The sequence below is a fragment of the Xenopus tropicalis genome, chromosome 3, assembly GCF_000004195.4.
Source record: "Xenopus tropicalis strain Nigerian chromosome 3, UCB_Xtro_10.0, whole genome shotgun sequence".
Taxonomy (NCBI): domain Eukaryota; kingdom Metazoa; phylum Chordata; class Amphibia; order Anura; family Pipidae; genus Xenopus; species Xenopus tropicalis.
In genome coordinates, this window is record NC_030679.2 from 8893653 (window position 1) to 8916885 (window position 23233).

Sequence of the window (23233 nt, forward strand, 5' to 3'; positions counted from 1 at the left end):
GGATGTTGGGTAGGGGGTTCCTCACGGTGAGGGCAGTGAGAGGGTTGGGGAATGCCCTGCCGGGGGATGTTGGGTAGGGGGTTCCTCACGGTGAGGGCAGTGAGGTTGGGGAATGCCCTGCCGGGGGATGTTGGGTAGGGGGTTCCTCACGGTGAGGGCAGTGAGGTTGGGGAATGCCCTGCCGGGGGATGTTGGGTAGGGGGTTCCTCACGGGGAGGGCAGTGAGGTTGGGGAATGCCCTGCCGGGGGATGTTGGGTAGGGGGTTCCTCACGGGGAGGGCAGTGAGGGGGTTGGGGAATGCCCTGCCGGGGGATGTTGGGTAGGGGGTTCCTCACGGGGAGGGCAGTGAGGGGGTTGGGGAATGCCCTGCCGGGGGATGTTGGGTAGGGGGTTCCTCACGGGGAGGGCAGTGAGGGGGTTGGGGAATGCCCTGCCGGGGGATGTTGGGTAGGGGGTTCCTCACGGGGAGGGCAGTGAGGTTGGGGAATGCCCTTCCTAGTGATGGGGTAATGGCAGATTCTGTTAGTGCCTATAAGAGGGGCCTGGATGGGTTCTTGAACAAACACAGTATACAAGGCTATTGTGATACTAATACCTACCGTTAGTACTAGTGGGTGTATATATAGTTTATGTATGTGAGTGTATAGATTGGTAGGTGTGGGTTGTGGGTGCTGGGTTTACTTGGATGGGTTGAACTTAATGGACTCTGGTCTTTTTTCAACCCTATGTAACTATATAACTATGATTTCTTAGGGTGACAGGTCCCCTTTAAGACTATTAGATATAATAAGACGTCAAAAGTATTTGTATCACTCTGTTGGAGAACTTGGAGAACTATGATGGATAAAGTGGGGCCCACCGGGGCATTGACCGGTATCCAGGTAGGCCATTCCGACCCTACCGAAGCCGCAAATTCCATCATTCCCAGTCAGGCAACCAGCCGCTGACTGGCCGAGGATGGTGGAAGCTGGAAAGCTGTTAAAGTGACGCCGTTGTTCTGCGCTTGAGGGCCAAAGCGGCCTGGTGGGGGACTAGTTCTGCTATACAGTTTTCATCATGCCGGGAGGAGAATATGCAACAGACTCCTAGCTGCTTCCAGAGAGTATCAGAAAAGGTCAAAAGAGAAAGGGAGAACCAAGAGAAATTTGAAATGAAGAGAAAACAGAAGGAGAAGAGACAAACAGGGGGAAGGGAGCAGCCACAGTCACGGACAGACGAGGGTTACTTACGTTGAGTTCGGTGATTGCTATATCAACAATGCTACCCACTACTATCAGTGCATCAAATGTGTTCCATGCATCACAGAAATAGTGCTGCATGGGAGGCCGGGAGGAGAGAAGGAAGAGAAAGAAAAGAGAGAAACAGAAAATCAAAGGAAAGAAAAAGAAAAAAGTGTGAACAAGGGAGAGAAATGGAAATTAAAATCAAGAGTAAAAATAAAGAAAAGGAAAGGTTAAGAGGCATTATACTGGTTTATTTTTTGTCTCCTCTTGTGTTCGGCCGCTGGGTGTACCCTGGTTAACTGCACATTGACACTCCAAATAAAAACGCAACAATGAGGTAGGGTGGGGGAGAGACGAGAAAGGGAAAAGCCCCTTCCATCGCCCTCTTCTGGCTGGGGAGGGGAGTGCGTGTTGGGGCTCTTCCCTTCCCTCTCTCCCTTCTCCCTGGGGCTGCGAAGATCCATAAATAAATAAAAGAAAGAAACATGACTGAAGGGAGGGCTGAGAGAAGCACCAACACCAGCAGGGAAAGAGAAGGGGGCAGTGCGAGAGGGGGGAGAGGGGGGGAAGAGAGGAAGCGAGAGGTGCAGGCCTGCCCGGATATACTTACATTGGTCTCGCTGAGAATGACGTCAACTACGCTGCCAATAACGATGAGAAAGTCAAAGACATTCCAAGGGTCACTAAAATAACCCTACACAGGGGGGCAACCAGGAGGCAAGGCAGGGTGGGGGAATTAAAAAGGATCGTTAGACAGACTCAAGATGTCACACACAGCATCAGCAGAGCTAAAGCCCACGCTTCTCGCCAGGGGAGCTGACAATCACAAACAGGTTGCAAGCCCCTCTGGGATAGGGAAAGGCTTAGCATCAATCACCCCCCACTTTTGTTATCCCACCGCCCTTCCTCCCTCTCCCAAACAGGGCACTCCAGGCATCAGCGGGTTCCTTCCCCGTGTCCCTTTGTAACAGAATGTACTAAATAGATCGCCAGCATACACAAAAATTAATGGGGGGGGGGGGGTAGGGAATGGCGCCTCTCAATACCGGGGTATCTGTATGCACAATGCAGCCAGCAGTGAAGGGGTTATTTAGTGATGTGGCCTAAATCATTCGTTAATGAAGTTAGGCATTATGGTTGAACGTGATGGACGTATGTCTTTTTTCAACCTATGTTACTATGTTACTATCTAATGGGCTCTGAAATCCCTGCCTTCTTCTATTTGTTTACATTTAGATTAACTCTAAATACAGCGATATTCTGAGATTATTTACAACTGGTCTTGATTTTTTGAACGATTTAACTTTGCGTTCAGCGGCTCTCCAGCCTGGAATTTCAGCAGCTATCTGGTTGCTAGGGTCCAATTTACTCTAGCAACCAGTGGTGTGAATGCGAGGAAGGTGAATAGGAGAGGGGCTGAATAGAAAGATAAGGAATAAAAGAAAACAATAATATTTTAGCCTCACAGAACAATAGGTTTCTGTTATACCGGGGTCAGCGACCCCCCTTTTGGAAGCTGGAAAGAGATGGAAAAAATGAAGACCAGTTGAAAAGTTGATTTTTTTTAGGATTTATTTTGAACTAATATGGAACTTTTTTTCAGGAAATTAGGGGAGTAGCTGTTATTATCTTTCAAGTAGCCAAAAGGGTCCATGATTGGCTACATCCTTGCCCAATAGGAAATAGGGAGAGATCAGAAACAGGATTCTTATAGCACAGAAAACAATGAAATAATAGGAATGCAGAGTGTTAAACCAAAATAATAATAAAGAAAATAAAAGCCTTGAGCATTTAGTATCCTGTTGGAATCAATGTGTTTTTCAGTAAATATACGGTAATATAATGGTGCGTGGTGCTGATAAAGAACATACCCGCTCTTATATATTTATATATTATCCCCAATATGTAATAAAAGGCACTATGTTTGCCATGGGGCATTAAACCATAGCAACCAATAAGATTTCTGCTTTTAAACAGGTGACCAGTAAATGCTGCCTGCTGATTGGTTGCTCTGAGCTACTGCTCCTGTGCATTTAATTACATAACCCCCTGTATCATTTTATTCAGATGCTTAATAAAATGCTGGAATCTTATTATAGGAGCTGTCTTTATATATATATATATATATATATATATATATATATATATATATATATATATATATGTAAGGGTTAAACATATATATATATATATATATATATATACATATGTAAGGGTTAAACATATATAATTTCTATCATATATCCCCTGAAGGCAAATCACACAGAAAGAAGACCAGTTTTTGATTTTAAAGAAGCAAATACTTTTTCATTAGCAAGGTATACCCCACAATGTTAAACTGTATGACAAACATTCATTAGGAGAGCGCCCCCTTCCAGTGCCAGTAGCTATAGCACCATCATGGATAATGGGAAGACAAGACACAGACTGCTGTACAGCACAGAACATAGAAAAAAAGACAGAACTACACATTGGGGCGAAGACACATGGAGCTACTAGTAGCAGCTACTTGTCGTGGCTACTAAAACAGACAATGCTGATCATTTACTGATAATTGTCTCTACGTGTGTTTAGCAGAGGCAATTCTCAGTATTGTCTATGGCAGGGTATTTTCTGGAGTTTAGTAGCCGTAACAAGTAGCTGCTACTAAGTAGCTCTGTGTGTCTTCACCCTTACACTGGGCACCTGTTCTGGTGTTCTGTTCTTATTCTGGGCGATCTTTCCCCCCTGAGGAAGGAACCCTTGGAATATTACCAACTCCGAAAGGAGAGTAGCCACCATATTCCCATATCAAAAGCGATATTGTGTTGGGGGGGGGGGATTAATAACATGTTCTATTTTACATTATTTCAAATTAAAAATAATCAAATATCTATGTTCCTAAGTAAGTAGTCATTAAAGGAGAAGGAAAGGTAAAAACTAAGAAAGCTTCAGAAGGTAAATACAGCCATAAGCACTTACAGTAACAATGCACTGAGTCCTCTATCAAAAGAAACACAGGATTTCTTGTCTCCTTTATTGTAAACATGATGTTCCATGGTCTGACTTCCTCTCTCAGAAACAGCCTTAATTCCCGGGGCCAGAGTCTGCGCAGTTCTCTCCTCTCTCCCCTTTCCTGCTCCCACCTGAATGCTAAGAACTCCCTCCCCCCTCCCTTAGGAAAGTGTGATCTCAGCTATAACGGCTAGAGCTGCAGCAGGAAGCTACCTAATATGGCAGCTGCTATCTTAAGCAAAGGGAGAAAGCTTCTAAAGCTGTTACTCAGGTATGGGAATGGTTTATCTGCAGAATAAATATAGGGTTTCTATTGGCAGTAAAATGCCAAAATGACTTTCCTTCCCCTTTAATGTTGCACATTGCATGTCTACAGCATGCTCAGATAGTAACCAGCTATATAGCATACGATTTACAGTGTGTATACAGCTAGTATTCAAAGAACTGAATAGAAAATTGAAAGATGAACATATTATGACATTGAGGATACCCCATAGCCATCGTATTAAATGCTTCCGCAATGGGAAGACCACTTTTGGCCACATAAACAAATAAAGATGGCGGTGGATTGTCATGATTACATTGCCCCATGGTGGTAGTTAACCCTTACACTGCCATTTCTCTTTGATCTTGCCGTGCCGTTACTTATGCAGAATGGCGCCGAGCAAAGAGAAAACACAGAACCTGCAGAATCTACGGTGCCACGGCACCGATTCTACAGCGTTGAAAGGGTTAATTGCTAATGACGACACTTAGACCACAACAGACAAGTCAACAGACAGAAATGGTATCCAGGGAGCGTAACCACAAGACAAACAAGGAGATGCTGCATGCATAGAGAGACTGGGGGTTAAGTGAGATGAGAAAGTTGCATTAGGCACAGACAATGGCAAAGAAACAAATGCTGCAAAAACACTTCCGGCTTTGTTACATGTTTATCTTACTCTATGGGGCAGATTTATCTACATTCGTGGGGCGTTCTTGTGTGGGAAAAATCATGAATTTAGATTCAAGTATCCGAAACTTGAATTTTCAAAATTTATTAAGCACAAAAAAACCCTCAAATCTAAAAATTCAGCTTTTAAAAGCTGGTGAAGTAGAAGTAAATGGGAGTTGTCTTAGCAAAACTGGTGTTATTTCCAGTTATTTTCCCCCCTTATTGGGGGCAGAACAGCCCTATTGGGTTTATTTAATGGTTAAATGATTCCCTTTTCTCTGTAATAATAAAACAGTACCTGTACTTGATCCCAACTAAGATATAATTACCCCTTATTGGGGCAGAACAGCCCTATTGGGTTTATTTAATGGTTAAATGATTCCCTTTTCTCTGTAATAATAAAACAGTACCTGTACTTGATCCCAACTAAGATATAATTACCCCTTATTGGGGCAGAACAGCCCTATTGGGTTTATTTCATGGTTAAATGATTCCCTTTTCTCTGTAATAATAAAACAGTACCTGTACTTGATCCCAACTAAGATATAATTACCCCTTATTGGGGCAGAACAGCCCTATTGGGTTTATTTCATGGTTAAATGATTCCCTTTTCTCTGTAATAATAAAACAGTACCTGTACTTGATCCCAACTAAGATATAATTACCCCTTATTGGGGCAGAACAGCCCTATTGGGTTTATTTAATGGTTAAATGATTCCCTTTTCTCTGTAATAATAAAACAGTACCTGTACTTGATCCCAACTAAGATATAATTACCCCTTATTGGGGGCAGAACAGCCCTATTGGGTTTATTTCATGGTTAAATGATTCCCTTTTCTCTGTAATAATAAAACAGTACCTGTACTTGATCCCAACTAAGATATAATTACCCCTTATTGGGGGCAGAACAGCCCTATTGGGTTTATTTCATGGTTAAATGATTCCCTTTTCTCTGTAATAATAAAACAGTACCTGTACTTGATCCCAACTAAGATATAATTACCCCTTATTGGGGGCAGAACAGCCCTATTGGGTTTATTTCATGGTTAAATGATTCCCTTTTCTCTGTAATAATAAAACAGTACCTGTACTTGATCCCAACTAAGATATAATTACCCCTTATTGGGGGCAGAACAGCCCTATTGGGTTTATTTCATGGTTAAATGATTCCCTTTTCTCTGTAATAATAAAACAGTACCTGTACTTGATCCCAACTAAGATATAATTACCCCTTATTGGGGCAGAACAGCCCTATTGGGTTTATTTAATGGTTAAATGATTCCCTTTTCTCTGTAATAATAAAACAGTACCTGTACTTGATCCCAACTAAGATATAATTACCCCTTATTGGGGCAGAACAGCCCTATTGGGTTTATTTCATGGTTAAATGATTCCCTTTTCTCTGTAATAATAAAACAGTACCTGTACTTGATCCCAACTAAGATATAATTAATCCTTATTGGATACAAAACAATCCTATTGGGTTTAATTAATGTTTTATTGATTTTTTAGTAAACTTAAGGTATGGAGATCCAAATTACGGAAAGACCCCTTAACCGGAATACACTTGGTCTCGAGCATTGTGGATAACGGGTCCCATACCTATATAGGATTAATCAATTACTGTGACAAGCTAATTTTTTGAATTTGCGTCGATATTCTCCATTTTGCCATGAGTCAATATTTTTGCAAAACTGCCCCAGAATTTAACCACAAATATTTTTGATGGGAAAAGGTAACTGTGGAAAAACTGCCCATTTATTCTGCACAGAAAAGGTTGCTATGGAAAAAGTTGCTATGGAAAACCACCAGTAGAGCCCAATGTATTTCTATGGTTTTGTGAATTTTTTGCAGAAATGAAATGTGACAGATTCACTCATTAAACATTTCTGGGAATATTTATCAGTTTTCGAGTTTTTTGAATTTGGGAGGCCCATTTATTAACATTTTGATTTTTGTGGTTTTTGAAAAAAGTCTCGACTAAACACAAGCAACCTTTTTACCTTGACGGTGGGGATTTTTTGATCGTTGTTACCAAATTTAAGAAAAAACGTTACCATCTGAAGGAGAAATATTATTTGTCTCAAGTCTGGAGATCAGGGGCGGGCCAAGCAGACCGGGCGCCCTAGGCAACCCGGTCGGCCAACTCCGCCCACCATGCAAACCAAAGCACAGGAGGAGGTGCAGGAAGGGGGGCGGGGCGATTAGATCGGTCATTGCCTCCGCCGCTAATGACAAACGGCGGAGGCAATGACAAAGTAGCACTAGGGGTAGGCAGGAGAGGCTGCCTGGCGCCCCTCAATCGTTGCGCCCTAGGCAGCTGCCTCTTCTGCCTACCCCTAGTTCCGGCCCTGCTGGAGATAAATTCTAAGGCTGAACCAGGGAAAAGCCCCTTCTTGCCACAGGATAGACGAGGCAGAAGAAGTCAGTTTCAGGGATCAAGATCAGATAGATCATCGTTCAAGGAATCTAAACAATAAAGACCAGAAGGGGAGTATTTATAATAAGGCAACCAAGGGCCAGTGCCTAGGGCGGCACGTTTTGGGGGCACCTTAATGCAAAAAACCCCCCGAAAAAACCCAGCCTCCACTGTGGATTTCCCTTGGAAATCTGGCGACTAAGCTGGGGGGTGAGGGGGAAGTCACTTCCGCCGCATTGGTGCATGTAACGTCCCACCCACCGCACGCGTGACATCCCACGCACAAGTGTTTTCTATGGAATGGAGAGAGGCTATCCAGGACAAATCGGTCAATGAAGTTGTCTCATCAGGTTACAGATTAGAGTTCAAGAACTCAAGAAGTACATTCCGAGTCTCTTGTGGATCCTCGAGCAAGAATGGCTCTTATGGAAATTTTAAATGATTTGTTAAAAACAAAAGGTAATAGGTCAGGTTCCTCAAGAACAAAAAGGTTGAGGTGTCTATTCCCCACCATTTCTGATAAAGAAGAAACCAGGAGCTTACAGAATTATTTTGGATCTAAGAAAGTTAAACAAAAGTTTGAGAGTCAGAAAATTCAAGATGGAATCTCTAAGCCCCAAACTTTTTATACACACAACCCACATTCAAATGGAAAAAGTGTTGAGGAGCAACACAAGCATGAATAAAGTTCCATGGGTGCCATAGAAGAGCCATGATTGGCTATTTAGTAGCTCATATGTGGACGGGCAGCTTACAGAATATTCTGTTTGGCATTACTGTAGGTTTTTTGCAACCAAAACTTGCCTCCTTACCAGAAAATCAAGAATAAGCAGTTACTTTGAGACCACTGGGAGCAACATCCAAGGGGTTGGTGAGCAACATAAAGCAATCCCAAATTTGTACCAAAGGTGTCTTCTTCTTTCCACTGCAATCAGGATATTGTTCTTCCAGTTTGAGGCGACTGGGAGCAACAAGGGGTTGGTGAGCAACATGTTGCCCCTGAGCCACTGGTTGGGGATCACTGCTCCATGGACTATAATTCAGGTAATAGATCAAGGAGATTGGCTAGTCTTGATAGATATAAAACATCTGCACATTCGAGTGACCAGGTCCCATCAAAAGTTTCTGAGGTTCTTTGTTTTGTGAAGACATTTTCAGTATCGAGCCCTGCCTTTAGGGCTAGCCACGTCACCTGGGAAGCTCTTCAGGCTTGTCAGAAACATCTGGTTGGGAAGCGACATGTTGCCCCCGAGCCACTGGTTGGGGATCACTGATCACAATACAACAGTTGTGAGTTATCTAAAGAGACAAGGGGATACCAGATCCATATCCCTTATGAAATTAACCAGGAAAATCATCCAATGGGCAGAATGCAATCTATATATGTTGCCGTCACCAATTGACGGCAACATATATGTCAGAACAGCTGAATATAAGGGCAGATTACATGAGCAGGTCTACAATTCAACCAGGAGAGTGGTCTCTGGATGCCCAGGTATTTTTTCAGATAGACCAGAGATGAGTTCCAGTAGAAACAGACCTAATGGCCTCCAAACACAACAGAAAGACGTTCAGATTTTTCTCCAAGATCTGGGATCATCCGGCAGAGGGAAGAGATGCCTTCTCCATTCCTTGGAGGTTTCACCTAGCCTACCTTTTTCCCACTAATTCCAAAGACTAAGAAAAGTAGTACAAGACCACAAGTAGTTCTCATAGCACCTTGGTGGCCCAGGAGGCTGTGGTTTGCTCAGATCTTGAATATGGCAATAGAACACCCCTGGAGACTACCTCCAGTCCCGCATCTTTTATCTCAAGGCCCGATCTACCATCCAGACCCTTGCAGGCTACAGCTGACTTCAAAGTCAAATTTACACAGTTTGGTGGCGTCATGGTTGTACCCAAAACTAGAGCTATTTTTGCAATTGTGATTAGTGCAAATGAAGAGCACACCCAGACCGAGGTAGTGATAGAGACAGGACAGCATTGAGCATCACTATCCGTTGCCTTTGAACATGATGTCATTGTTTATCCACTTTCCTCATTTTGTTCCCTGGAGCTAAAACAACCTTGCCGATTATTTATTGCCTTGTGCAGAGCAGGACACCCAGAAGGAGGACTTGTCAGAGTGAGCTCCGCGGCAGAAGGGATTGGGAAGGCATATCAATGAAATTTCCAGATACACCCACCCCTGCTGCCAACGCAGTGGAACACAATCCGGTGAGGAAACAGCACAGAAATGACTTTCCAGATGGTGATGCTGCTTTAAAAAGCGTACGGTGCATGATTTAAGGGATTTGAGGGCATTGAGCTCCAAGATGACACTTAGGGGCCGATTCACTAAGGTACAAGTCTGAATCACGAAATCTGATCATTTCTGATGATCGCAAATGTCACAAAAATTTCGTACTTACGATCCGAACGTTCCAAAATTTTTGTATTGTAACGATCATTTGTGAATGCCCATCTGATAGTCACAACATTTTCGTATCAAAATGATCGTAAACAGTGGGAAAACCTTTCTGACTCAATGGCACTCTGCAGCTCCAACCCGGCCCAAGGAAAGTCTCCCATAGGGCTCAATGGCACTCTGCAGCTCCAACCCGGCCCAAGGAAAGTCTCCCATAGGGCTCAATGGCACTCTGCAGCTCCAACCCGGCCCAAGGAAAGTCTCCCATAGGGCTCAATGGCACTCTGCAGCTCCAACCCGGCCCAAGGAAAGCCTCCCATAGGGCTCAATGGCACTCTGCAGCTCCAACCCGGCCCAAGGAAAGCCTCCCATAGGGCTCAATGGCACTCTGCAGCTCCAACCCGGCCCAAGGAAAGTCTCCCATAGGGCTCAATGGCACTCTGCAGCTCCAACCCGGCCCAAGGAAAGTCTCCCATAGGGCTCAATGGCACTCTGCAGCTCCAACCCGGCCCAAGGAAAGTCTCCCATAGGGCTCAATGGCACTCTGCAGCTCCAACCCGGCCCAAGGAAAGTTCCCATAGGGCTCAATGGCACTCTGCAGCTCCAACCCGGCCCAAGGAAAGTCTCCCATAGGGCTCAATGGCACTCTGCAGCTCCAACCCGGCCCAAGGAAAGTCTCCCATAGGGCTCAATGGCACTCTGCAGCTCCAACCCGGCCCAAGGAAAGTCTCCCGTAGGGCTCAATGGCACTCTGCAGCTCCAACCCGGCCCAAGGAAAGCCTCCCATAGGGCTCAATGGCACTCTGCAGCTCCAACCCGGCCCAAGGAAAGTCTCCCATAGGGCTCAATGGCACTCTGCAGCTCCAACCCGGCCCAAGGAAAGTCTCCCATAGGGCTCAATGGCACTCTGCAGCTCCAACCCGGCCCAAGGAAAGTCTCCCATAGGGCTCAATGGCACTCTGCAGCTCCAACCCGGCCCAAGGAAAGTCTCCCATAGGGCTCAATGGCACTCTGCAGCTCCAACCCGGCCCAAGGAAAGTCTCCCATAGGACTCAATGGCACTCTGCAGCGCCAACCTGGCCCAAGGAAAGTCTCCCATAGGGCTCAATGGCACTCTGCAGCTCCAACCCGGCCCAAGGAAAGTCTCCCATAGGGCTCAATGGCACTCTGCGGCTCCAACCCGGCCCAAGGAAAGTCTCCCATAGGGCTCAATGGCACTCTGCGGCTCCAACCCGGCCCAAGGAAAGTCTCCCATAGGGCTCAAAGGCACTCTGCAGCTCCAACCTGGCCCAAGGAAAGTCTCCCATAGGGCTCAATGGCACTCTGCAGCTCCAACCCGGCCCAAGGAAAGTCTCCCATAGGGCTCAATGGCACTCTGCAGCTCCAACCCGGCCCAAGGAAAGTCTCCCATAGGGCTCAATGGCACTCTGCAGCTCCAACCCGGCCCAAGGAAAGTCACGATAACGGAGCTTGAATGAATCCGAAACCTTCGTAGTCATTGTGACAAATATGATTTTGTCACACAAATTGTCGCGCAAAGTACAAAAAAGTTGCGCAAATTAACGAAAAAGTCACAAAAAATACACACAGTACGAAAACTTAGAAAAAATATGAATTTTTTGTATTCGGAAACAATCGTACTTTGATGAATGTGCCCACTTATTTGTACAGGGGCCCTTTGCTAACTGTGTCCATTCCTGGGCAGAGCAGAAAGTCAAATGATTCAGAAACCACAAAAACAACAGCAAAAAAAAAAAAAAAAGCTTAAGGGAAAGTTAAAAAGGCCCCATTTTGGCAGATTTCCGTGAATGGAAACATAAACAAACTACCAGGGAAAGAAAGTGAAGATGGACGTTATGTTCCTGCTCAGGGGAATGATTGTAAAAATGTATTTCTTCATCTCAATATCAGAAGAAAAAAACTGTAACTCATTAAAGATAAAAAGGCCTGAAATAAACCCAATACTACTAAAAATGACCATCGTAATGACTAAAGGAAGCCAATCTGAAGGGTATCCAACCTTTTCTAAAAATAGACTTTCCCCCTGTTCACATGTGTATCAAAGAGATGAAAAAGCACTGGAGACCTAAACATTGTTGGGATGTTACACAGTTAAAGGGGAACTTAACCCAAAAATATCATTGCATAATGAAAGCCAATGCAAAAATAAGCAGCATTCCAATGAATTAAACATTTTCACTGGTTTAAATGTGCTATGGGAAGCAGTATATATTGCCCATGCTGCTGGTTCTGACAACAATGCAGCCGAAGCAAGCTAATCACCACCAGGGTCGGACTGGGCCCCCGGGACACAGGGAAAATACCCCGTGGGCCCCAGTGGCCCAAACCCAATCATACTGTCGCTTCCTCTGGCTTCCGATGTCCTCCCCTGACGCGTTTCACATACGCGCGTTCAGGGGAGGACGTCGGACAGGGGCCACTGCGCGGGGGGGGTTAGGGGTGCATGGCGGGGGCCCCTGCGGAGGACGCACCTTGGGGGGTACAGGGCCCCTGGGTCGTCAGCCCCGGTGGACCCTGCACCCCCCAGTCCGACCCTGATCACCACACCTTGTAAGAATAACTACATTGTTCGAAGAGTCAGAACCAGAGAACCCCATTGCTTTTAGTTGCAATAACATTTACTTATTATGGATGAAATACGTTTTGTGGTGGCGTTCCCGTTTAATTGTTTGTGTTTGGTGGGCTGTAATGGCCGGCGCAGCTGTTGCAGATGCAGACAGGGCTGGGCCGGGCTGGGAGAAGTCTTTTTTATTCTTTAGGGTCAGGTCCTGGGTAGATTGAGAGAACTGGTTCCCAGGCAGTGCTGGCATGTAGAGCAAAGCCAGCGAGGGAACACATCCCACCCGCAGCACGTCATGTCAGGGGGCCCACAGCCTCACCCACACACCCTGGGAACAAATCCTCAGTCCCCCCCACCCCACCCTACAAATGGCAATTAACCCCTTCACTGCTGACAGCTGAGAAAGGCATCTGTATTGAAGGTGTGAGACATATTCTCCTCAATACACTATTCTCCTGTCTGATAATGACTGTGTGTTGGGGTTAATTATTATGTGACACATACCGGGTCCGGTTTACAAACGCAGATGCTAAATTGCAGCAGTGCAGTTACCCATAGCAACCAGTCAGCCATTTGTTTTTAACAGTCTACTACACCTGGGAAAGTGAAAGCAAAGGCCCGACTGGTTGCCCCTGGCAACTGCATTTGAGCAATATTGCTTTTATGTTTAAAAATCAGCCCTACTATGTTTCTGGGGTAGATTATTCTCCTTATTCTCCTGTTTCTGGGGTAGATTATTGACATTTTGAGGTCCCGATAGGGGTTTTAATCAATATCTGGCACATAGATGGGCCAATAAGTTTCAACCTTGACCTGGAAGGACCCCCATTTTTAGTTGAAGTTCATGTACGGTGCATTTAAGATGTTAAAATCATATATTTTTTTTCTTTTTCTGAGATGAAAACCTTCCCTGAGGTGAATGGCGTTGCTGATATGATGGAAAGTAAGTACATCTGAGGTAATTTTCTTGTTTGATGGGTATAAATGATCTTTTGCGGTGACTAATTCTCCTGTTTTGCTAATAAAAAGATGTTTTTTGAGGTAAAAATTGCACTTTGTGGTCAGAGAGATTATTGTCATGGTTTGTGTTCTAATTTTTTTCAGAACGTTTCCACTGCTTCTAGGACAGTGCAAGGTAATAATTCACCCAAAGGTGGGTTAGTCTATCACTATGTGGAGAAAATAATAATCTGATTACATTTCAGCTATGAGGTGTGGAAAGTACAGGTATGGGACCCCTTATCCAGAATTCTCGGAACCTGGGGATTTCAGGATAAGGGGTCTTTCCGTAATTCGGATCTCCTACCTAAAGTCTGCTAAAAACATTATTTAAACAGTAATTAAACCAACAGGGCTGTTCTGCCCCAATAAGGGGTAATTATATCTTAGTTGGGATCAAGTACAGGTACTGTTTTATTATTACAGAGAAAAGGGAATCATTTAACCATTAAATAAACCCAATAGGGCTGTTCTGCCCCCAATAAGGGGTAATTATATCTTAGTTGGGATCAAGTACAGGTACTGTTTTATTATTACAGAGAAAAGGGAATCATTTAACCATTAAATAAACCCAATAGGGCTATTCTGCCCCCAATAAGGGGTAATTATATCTTAGTTGGGATCAAGTACAGGTACTGTTTTATTATTACAGAGAAAAGGGAATCATTTAACCATTAAATAAACCCAATAGGACTGTTCTGCCCCAATAAGGGGTAATTATATCTTAGTTGGGATCAAGTACAGGTACTGTTTTATTATTACAGAGAAAAGGGAATCATTTAACCATTAAATAAACCCAATAGGGCTGTTCTGCCCCAATAAGGGGTAATTATATCTTAGTTGGGATCAAGTACAGGTACTGTTTTATTATTACAGAGAAAAGGGAATCATTTAACCATTAAATAAACCCAATAGGGCTGTTCTGCCCCAATAAGGGGTAATTATATCTTAGTTGGGATCAAGTACAGGTACTGTTTTATTATTACAGAGAAAAGGGAATCATTTAACCATTAAATAAACCCAATAGGGCTGTTCTGCCCCCAATAAGGGGTAATTATATCTTAGTTGGGATCAAGTACAGGTACTGTTTTATTATTATTACAGAGAAAAGGGAATCATTTAACCAATAAATAAACCCAATAGGGCTGTTCTGCCCCCAATAAGGGGTAATTATATCTTAGTTGGGATCAAGTACAGGTACTGTTTTATTATTACAGAGAAAAGGGAATCATTTAACCATTAAATAAACCCAATAGGACTGTTCTGCCCCAATAAGGGGTAATTATATCTTAGTTGGGATCAAGTACAGGTACTGTTTTATTATTACAGAGAAAAGGGAATCATTTAACCATTAAATAAACCCAATAGGACTGTTCTGCCCCAATAAGGGGTAATTATATCTTAGTTGGGATCAAGTACAGGTACTGTTTTATTATTACAGAGAAAAGGGAATCATTTAACCAATAAATAAACCCAATAGGGCTGTTCTGCCCCCAATAAGGGGTAATTATATCTTAGTTGGGATCAAGTACAGGTACTGTTTTATTATTACAGAGAAAAGGGAATCATTTAACCATTAAATAAACCCAATAGGACTGTTCTGCCCCAATAAGGGGTAATTATATCTTAGTTGGGATCAAGTACAGGTACTGTTTTATTATTACAGAGAAAAGGGAATCATTTAACCATTAAATAAACCCAATAGGGCTGTTCTGCCCCAATAAGGGGTAATTATATCTTAGTTGGGATCAAGTACAGGTACTGTTTTATTATTACAGAGAAAAGGGAATCATTTAACCATTAAATAAACCCAATAGGGCTGTTCTGCCCCCAATAAGGGGTAATTATATCTTAGTTGGGATCAAGTACAGGTACTGTTTTATTATTATTACAGAGAAAAGGGAATCATTTAACCAATAAATAAACCCAATAGGGCTGTTCTGCCCCCAATAAGGGGTAATTATATCTTAGTTGGGATCAAGTACAGGTACTGTTTTATTATTACAGAGAAAAGGGAATCATTTAACCATTAAATAAACCCAATAGGGCTGTTCTGCCCCCAATAAGGGGTAATTATATCTTAGTTGGGATCAAGTACAGGTACTGTTTTATTATTACAGAGAAAAGGGAATCATTTAACCATTAAATAAACCCAATAGGGCTGTTCTGCCCCCAATAAGGGGTAATTATATCTTAGTTGGGATCAAGTACAGGTACTGTTTTATTATTACAGAGAAAAGGGAATCATTTAACCATTAAATAAACCCAATAGGACTGTTCTGCCCCAATAAGGGGTAATTATATCTTAGTTGGGATCAAGTACAGGTACTGTTTTATTATTACAGAGAAAAGGGAATCATTTAACCATTAAATAAACCCAATAGGGCTGTTCTGCCCCCAATAAGGGGTAATTATATCTTAGTTGGGATCAAGTACAGGTACTGTTTTATTATTACAGAGAAAAGGGAATCATTTAACCATTAAATAAACCCAATAGGGCTGTTCTGCCCCCAATAAGGGGTAATTATATCTTAGTTGGGATCAAGTACAGGTACTGTTTTATTATTACAGAGAAAAGGGAATCATTTAACCATTAAATAAACCCAATAGGGCTGTTCTGCCCCAATAAGGGGTAATTATATCTTAGTTGGGATCAAGTACAGGTACTGTTTTATTATTACAGAGAAAAGGGAATCATTTAACCATTAAATAAACCCAATAGGACTGTTCTGCCCCAATAAGGGGTAATTATATGTTAGTTGGGATCAAGTACAGGTACTGTTTTATTATTACAGAGAAAAAGGGAATCATTTTTGAAAATGTGAATTATTTGATTAAAATGGAGTCTATGGGAGATGACCTTTCCATAATTTGGAACTTTCTGGATAATGGGTTTCTGGATAAGGGGTCCGATACCTGTAGTAGTATTTTGTGGTGAGCTGGGCCACTCCTGCCACGAGGAGCTTTAGGCTAATGTTATACGTAGCCCTTGGATAGATTCTAGGCTACATTAGGTTCTAGAATAGGTCGCTAGTTGGGATATAAATTATCTTTGGGATTTGTTTTTGTTCAGATGATATAGCGCTTATTTAAGTGGGAACAAATCTGCTGGATTCCCTTATTCTCCTGCTGTGAGGTGTGAATTATTTTCAGATGAACAACTCTTGTTTGGGGAATTATTTTTCTGCTGTAAATTATTTCCCTGTTTTCAGGTGAAACAAAGACGCTACGGTGTGTTGTGAGGTAAACTGTCTGTTTTAAGATAATTCAGTTCAGGTTGACAGATTATTCTTCTGCAACAAGGGGTCATATTTATCAATTCCCATTCAGTTCAACAGAGGGACATTTTACTGTCTACTTACTTTTATATTTATTAATGGATGACTCCATTGATAAATGTACCCTTAAAAATCCTACAGAAATGGATACAGACCTGGGGAGTTCACCTCTGCAAACTCTATTTTCACTGGTGCCCCTAGGTATTAAGATTGTGTTATAAGGAGTGAAAATCATTGTGTTTGAGGACTGAGAATAATTCACAAGATAATTATTTTACTAAGGTTAAAAACAAACATTTGTGAAGCAAAAAAATCATAGTATTTTGAGGTGAACTGTTCTAGTTTTGAGAATAATTAACTGAAGGTTTGATGGGATGTTTTCTCCTGCTTTGGGGGAAAAATACAGGTATGGGACCTCTTATCTGGAAACCCATTATCCAGAAAGTTCCGAATTATGGAAAGCCTGTCTCCCATAGACTCCATTTTAATCAAATTATTCAGAATTATAAAACTGATTTCCTTTTTCTCTGTAATAATAAAACAGTACCTGTACTTGATCCCAACTAAGATATAATTACCCCTTATTGGGGCAGAACAGCCCTATTGGGTTTATTTAATGGTTAAATGATTCCCTTTTCTCTGTAATAATAAAACAGTACCTGTACTTGATCCCAACTAAGATATAATTACCCCTTATTGGGGCAGAACAGCCCTATTGGGTTTATTTAATGGTTAAATGATTCCCTTTTCTCTGTAATAATAAAACAGTACCTGTACTTGATCCCAACTAAGATATAATTACCCCTTATTGGGGGCAGAACAGCCCTTTTGGGTTTATTTAATGGTTAAATGATTCCCTTTTCTCTGTAATAATAAAACAGTACCTGTACTTGATCCCAACTAAGATATAATTACCCCTTATTGGGGGCAGAAAAATCCTATTGGGTTTATTTTATGTTAAATGATTCCCTTTTCTCTGTAATAATAAAACAGTAGCTGTACTTGATCCCAACTAAGATATAATTACCCCTTATTGGGGGCAGAACAGCCCTATTGGGTTTATTTAATGGTTAAATGATTCCCTTTTCTCTGTAATAATAAAACAGTACCTGTACTTGATCCCAACTAAGATATAATTACCCCTTATTGGGGCAGAACAGTCCTATTGGGTTTATTTCATGGTTAAATGATTCCCTTTTCTCTGCAATAATAAAACAGTACCTGTACTTGATCCCAACTAAGATATAATTACCCCTTATTGGGGCAGAACAGCCCTATTGGGTTTATTTCATGGTTAAATGATTCCCTTTTCTCTGTAATAATAAAACAGTACCTGTACTTGATCCCAACTAAGATATAATTACCCCTTATTGGGGCAGAACAGCCCTATTGGGTTAATTTAATGGTTAAATGATTCCCTTTTCTCTGTAATAATAAAACAGTACCTGTACTTGATCCCAACTAAGATATAATTACCCCTTATTGGGGGCAGAACAGCCCTATTGGGTTTATTTCATGGTTAAATGATTCCCTTTTCTCTGTAATAATAAAACAATTCCTGTACTTGATCCCAACTAAGATATAATTAATCCTTATTGGATGCAAAACAATTCTATTGGGTTTAATCAATGTTTCATTGATGTTTTAGAAGACTTATGGTATGAAGATCTAAATTACGGAAAGACCCCTTATTCAGAATACCCTTGGTCCCAAGCATTCTGCACAATGGGTCCTATACCTGTAATAGATTGTCAGATGTAGGATATTATCTAAGAATTGGCCAGAGGTGAATGAATGACCTCTGATCAGGAGAACAGTTTGCCTAATTTAGAGTAATAATGTACTCCAAATATGATCAGGAACATCAATCAAACTGCTTCCCCTTCCCTCACCTGATGGCATCTGTGTAGAGCTAGAACATTTGGTTAGAAAGATGGGGTTAGGGGAACTGGCAGGGAACATGGTGTGTATTAGATGGGGTTACAAGGAATATAGCCATCTATGCTCTGTAAATTAGGTGGAGAAAGCGTGTATGAAAGCTTCTAAGTAGTACTACGGGCAACACTGAGCTGATGATGGACACATGTTCTGGGTGTGTCTCTGATGATAGTTAGTACACTGTTACAATACGCATTCCCATGTTAGTTATTAGGATGCACAACTACAATGCAGGAAAGAAAAGAAGAATGATCAGTCTGTTCAGCAGCTGACCAAACCTAGAAAGAGGAGCAGAAATGTTAGCAGGGGACCAGGGTGGGAGCGGCGGGTGAGAATCCAGAGAGAAAGATGGACGTTGCTGCAAACAAGATCAACCTGCAAGAGACCCCTTTACATGCATATAAATCGGCAAAAATGTTTACTCCACCACCAGGGGGCAGCACCCAGGCCTCCGCACAGAGGCATTGATATTCTAAATACACACCAATCTGGGCTGTTACTATTCCCACTTATCACTGCCTCCACCTTATTAAGAATGCATGCAGGCTTAACCAATCACAAGGCTTTATACCAAAACACTTAGAAAAAGGCTCTGATTCTATGCCCTTTAGCTTTTCATTCTGCTGAAATACATAATGCAAAGAACTAAGCAACTACTGATTCTGCAGTGATCATACTGGCATGTCTAAGGTTAATGGAGTGTGCATTTTCCAAAAGATTTTACTGGCATATCTAGGTTTAATGCAATGTTCAAAATCTGTTTTCTGCATTGATCTTACTGGCATGTCTGTGGATAATGCAGTGCTCATTACCAATTTTATGCACTTACCTTTATGGCATGTCCAAAGTAGTGCTCAATATTTATTTTCTGCAGTAACCTTACTGGCATGTCTTGGTGATTATGGCTAAAAGGAGTACCAAAGGGTGTCTGGTAAAGTTTGCATTTCAGCATCACATTCTTTGTGTCCCCTAGTTAAGGGGTGATTCTTCCCCACTGGCTGTATTTCGGCATTACCTAAAGTTTCCGTACAGCGTATGTAATGATAGTAGCACCCACTTTTATGTTTAATATTGTTTTTATAAATATAGGCACTCGAGAGTTGTCCCCCTAAAGCTGCCTCCCTAGGTATGGACACTTGAGTGCCTATATATAAATACAGCCCTGTATGCCCAATGCATGCCTTCCTGATGCTGCCCCCTAATGCCCCCAGGTGCATTTTTTTGCGCTTCTACGGGGAGAGGAAGGGGTCACATTGCAGTTTATAGTGACTGCCCTGCCAGCTAACTGCTTTGAAACACAGTGTCTAGAGCAGCGGTTCTCAACCTGTGGGTCGGGACCCCTTTGGGGGTCGAATGACCCTTTCACAGGGGTCGCCTAAGACCATCGGAAAACACATATTTCCTATGGTCTTAGGAATAATTTTATGGTTGGGGGTCACCACAACATGAGGAACTGTATTAAAGGGTCATGGCATTAGGAACGTTGAGAACCCCTAGTCTATCAGATAAAGGCCATATAAGACTCGTGATTGGCTAAACCCATATGCATGCTGAATTTTCCATGGTCAGAGGTGGCAGCCATATTGAGCAGGGTTTTTGATCATCTATAGTACAGTATAGAACAAAAATGCTCACTGGAAGTCATCCAATTTTTTTTAAACGCTAAAATTTGAACAAAATCTTATGTAAAACCTGTTTTATGGTTGAGAGGGATATGAAAAACCATGTAATAATCTGCTGCTTATAGGGAACGCACAGTGACCCCAGAGCACCCAATGGGAGAGCAGGACCTCCCTCTGAGATGTCACTGCACTTGCCCTTTCGGATTCATGCTCATAGAGGTTAAGTGTTCCCATGGGAAAAATCTGGATCCTCCAACCCTCTCCAATCTCCCTTCTCTTTCCATTGAGCAGAGGTCCACAGACAATCCCAGGCAATTGCCCTGCTACAGCAGCAACAATGTGCAGATTCCCAGGCTGCCCACAAGGCTCAATCAAGCCATCACTGCAGGACCATAATGCTTTGCAAGGGCCGCCGGCAGTACGTTTAGGGCCGGAGAAAAAAAAAATGTAATGGGAAGGGGGGAAAAAAAGCAAACAAAAGAAAATTCTTAATAAATAATACATTCTAGCAGTGTAAGTGAGACGTTCCAAGCCTAGGGATCGGGCACGTAAAGCAGCAGATGAGGGGTTCCCAGATTAAGCTTTGGAATGAATGCAGTTTTGTTGTTCTAGATATACTTTTATTTATATTTACTTTTGTCTACACATTTGGCTTTAAATGTGGTTTAAGTTCTTTTAAAATTACTCCTCTGCACCCTTAGCTACACCCGTGCTACACTACAAACTTTACTCAGCTGTTGCTGGACTACAAATCCCACAATAATGTAACATATAATGAAGGCTGAGGCATGCTGGGAGCTGTAGTCCAGCAACATCAGGGTTGGATTCTTAAAGCAATATTGCACAATAAATCTTAAAATCCCAGCTGATCTGTGTAAATCTGTCTCCCTGTTCTTTGTTCCTGCAATTGGAGTTGGGAGCAATAAGCACAGTTTCCCAGCACTGAACAAGTCTGTCCCTTTATCCCCATGTCTGATTCCTGTGTCATAATAAACAAAAAATGACATAATTATCTCTATATGTAAGATAACAGCAAGATGGCTGACATAGTGCTGGGAATCAGCATTCTCATTGGTCACTTCTTTTGCATTTATAATGAAGTTTTTGGACAGCAGATTTCTCATTGGTGAATTTTCTTGCATCTATAATAAAGTTTTTCGCCAATTTCTATAGATAACCAGGGGGCACAGTAGGACAGAGTTGCGGTTGTGTCTGATTCGAGTTTCATATAATGAAGAAAAAATGACATAATTATCTCTATATGTAAGATAACAGCAAGATGGCCGACAGCGCTGGGAATCAGCATTCTCATTGGTCACTTCTCCTGCATTTATAATGAGATTTTTAGTCAGCAGAATGCTCAGTGGGGAATTTTCTAGAACTCTATAGTAAAACTAGGGGGCGCAGTGGGACATTTCCCATTATCATTGGGGTGAGTAAGTGACTGCAAAGGCTAACTGCCTGATAATAATGCATGAATTCACCCCTTGTGATGCTCACTGCTATGTCTGTACAGCATAGATTTCCCAGGGAAAGCATATACATATCCCATGCCATGTTTGCTAACCAGAATTCTTTCACTTGTTCCCATGAAGCAGTGATGTGATTAAAGACCATGCACAGTGCATACCTTACCATACAGCCATACCATGGGAAAGTCAGCACTACAAGGACCAGAATATAACTCAGCCTGCAGCCTTGTGCCTTTATATGGGCACAGAACCCCTCAGTGACTGCTAATATCCTTATCATTTACAGTAGGGGGTACATTATCCCTTATAATACATGAGTGATACTCAGAGTTCCCTGTATAACTCAGCCTGCAGCCTTGTGCCTTTATATGGGCACAGAACCCCTCAGTGACTGCTAATATCCTTATCATTTACAGTAGGGGGTACATTATCCCTTATAATACATGAGTGATACTTAGAGTTCCCTGTATAACTCAGCCTGCAGCCTTGTGCCTTTATATGGGCACAGAACCCCTCAGTGACTGCTAATATCCTTATCATTTACAGTAGGGGGTACATTATCCCTTATAATACATGAGTGATACTCAGAGTTCCCTGTATAACTCAGCCTGCAGCCTTGTGCCTTTATATGGGCACAGAACCCCTCAGTGACTGCTAATATCCTTATCATTTACAGTAGGGGGTACATTATCCCTTATAATACATGAGTGATACTCAGAGTTCCCTGTATAACTCAGTCTGCAGCCTTGTGCCTTTATATGGGCACAGAACCCCTCAGTGACTGCTAATATCCTTATCATTTACAGTAGGGGGTACATTATCCCTTATAATACATGAGTGATACTCAGAGTTCCCTGTATAACTCAGCCTGCAGCCTTGTGCCTTTATATGGGCACAGAACCCCTCAGTGACTGCTAATATCCTTATCATTTACAGTAGGGGGTACATTATCCCTTATAATACATGAGTGATACTTAGAGTTCCCTGTATAACTCAGCCTGCAGCCTTGTGCCTTTATATGGGCACAGAACCCCTCAGTGACTGCTAATATCCTTATCATTTACAGTAGGGGGTACATTATCCCTTATAATACATGAGTGATACTCAGAGTTCCCTGTATAACTCAGCCTGCAGCCTTGTGCCTTTATATGGGCACAGAACCCCTCAGTGACTGCTAATATCCTTATCATTTACAGTAGGGGGTACATTATCCCTTATAATACATGAGTGATACTCAGAGTTCCCTGTATAACTCAGCCTGCAGCCTTGTGCCTTTATATGGGGGGCACAGAACCCCTCAGTGACTGCTAATATCCTTATCATTTACAGTAGGGGGTACATTATCCCTTATAATACATGAGT

The 23233-nt window shown here is 42.3% G+C and overlaps 1 protein-coding gene across 12 annotated transcripts in view; it reads right to left on the reverse strand.

The window, feature by feature from the left end:
- The window catches only part of cacna1c (calcium channel, voltage-dependent, L type, alpha 1C subunit), a 291786-nt gene that overhangs the window by 35563 nt on the left and 232990 nt on the right, over window positions 1–23233 (reverse strand). For 4 of the 12 annotated variants that reach the window (XM_031898597.1, XM_012959360.3, XM_004912484.4 and 1 more), the window contains 2 exons: window positions 1835–1918; window positions 1231–1314 (listed from right to left, as the gene is read on the reverse strand). The exons of 1 other annotated variant lie outside the window; for it this stretch is intronic. In XM_031898597.1, coding sequence (XP_031754457.1) covers window positions 1231–1314; window positions 1835–1918 — 168 coding nt within the window. The remainder of the gene's footprint in view (window positions 1–1230; window positions 1315–1834; window positions 1919–23233) is intronic. 7 more of the 12 variants (XM_031898600.1, XM_031898598.1, XM_031898602.1 and 4 more) reach the window with 2 other exon arrangements.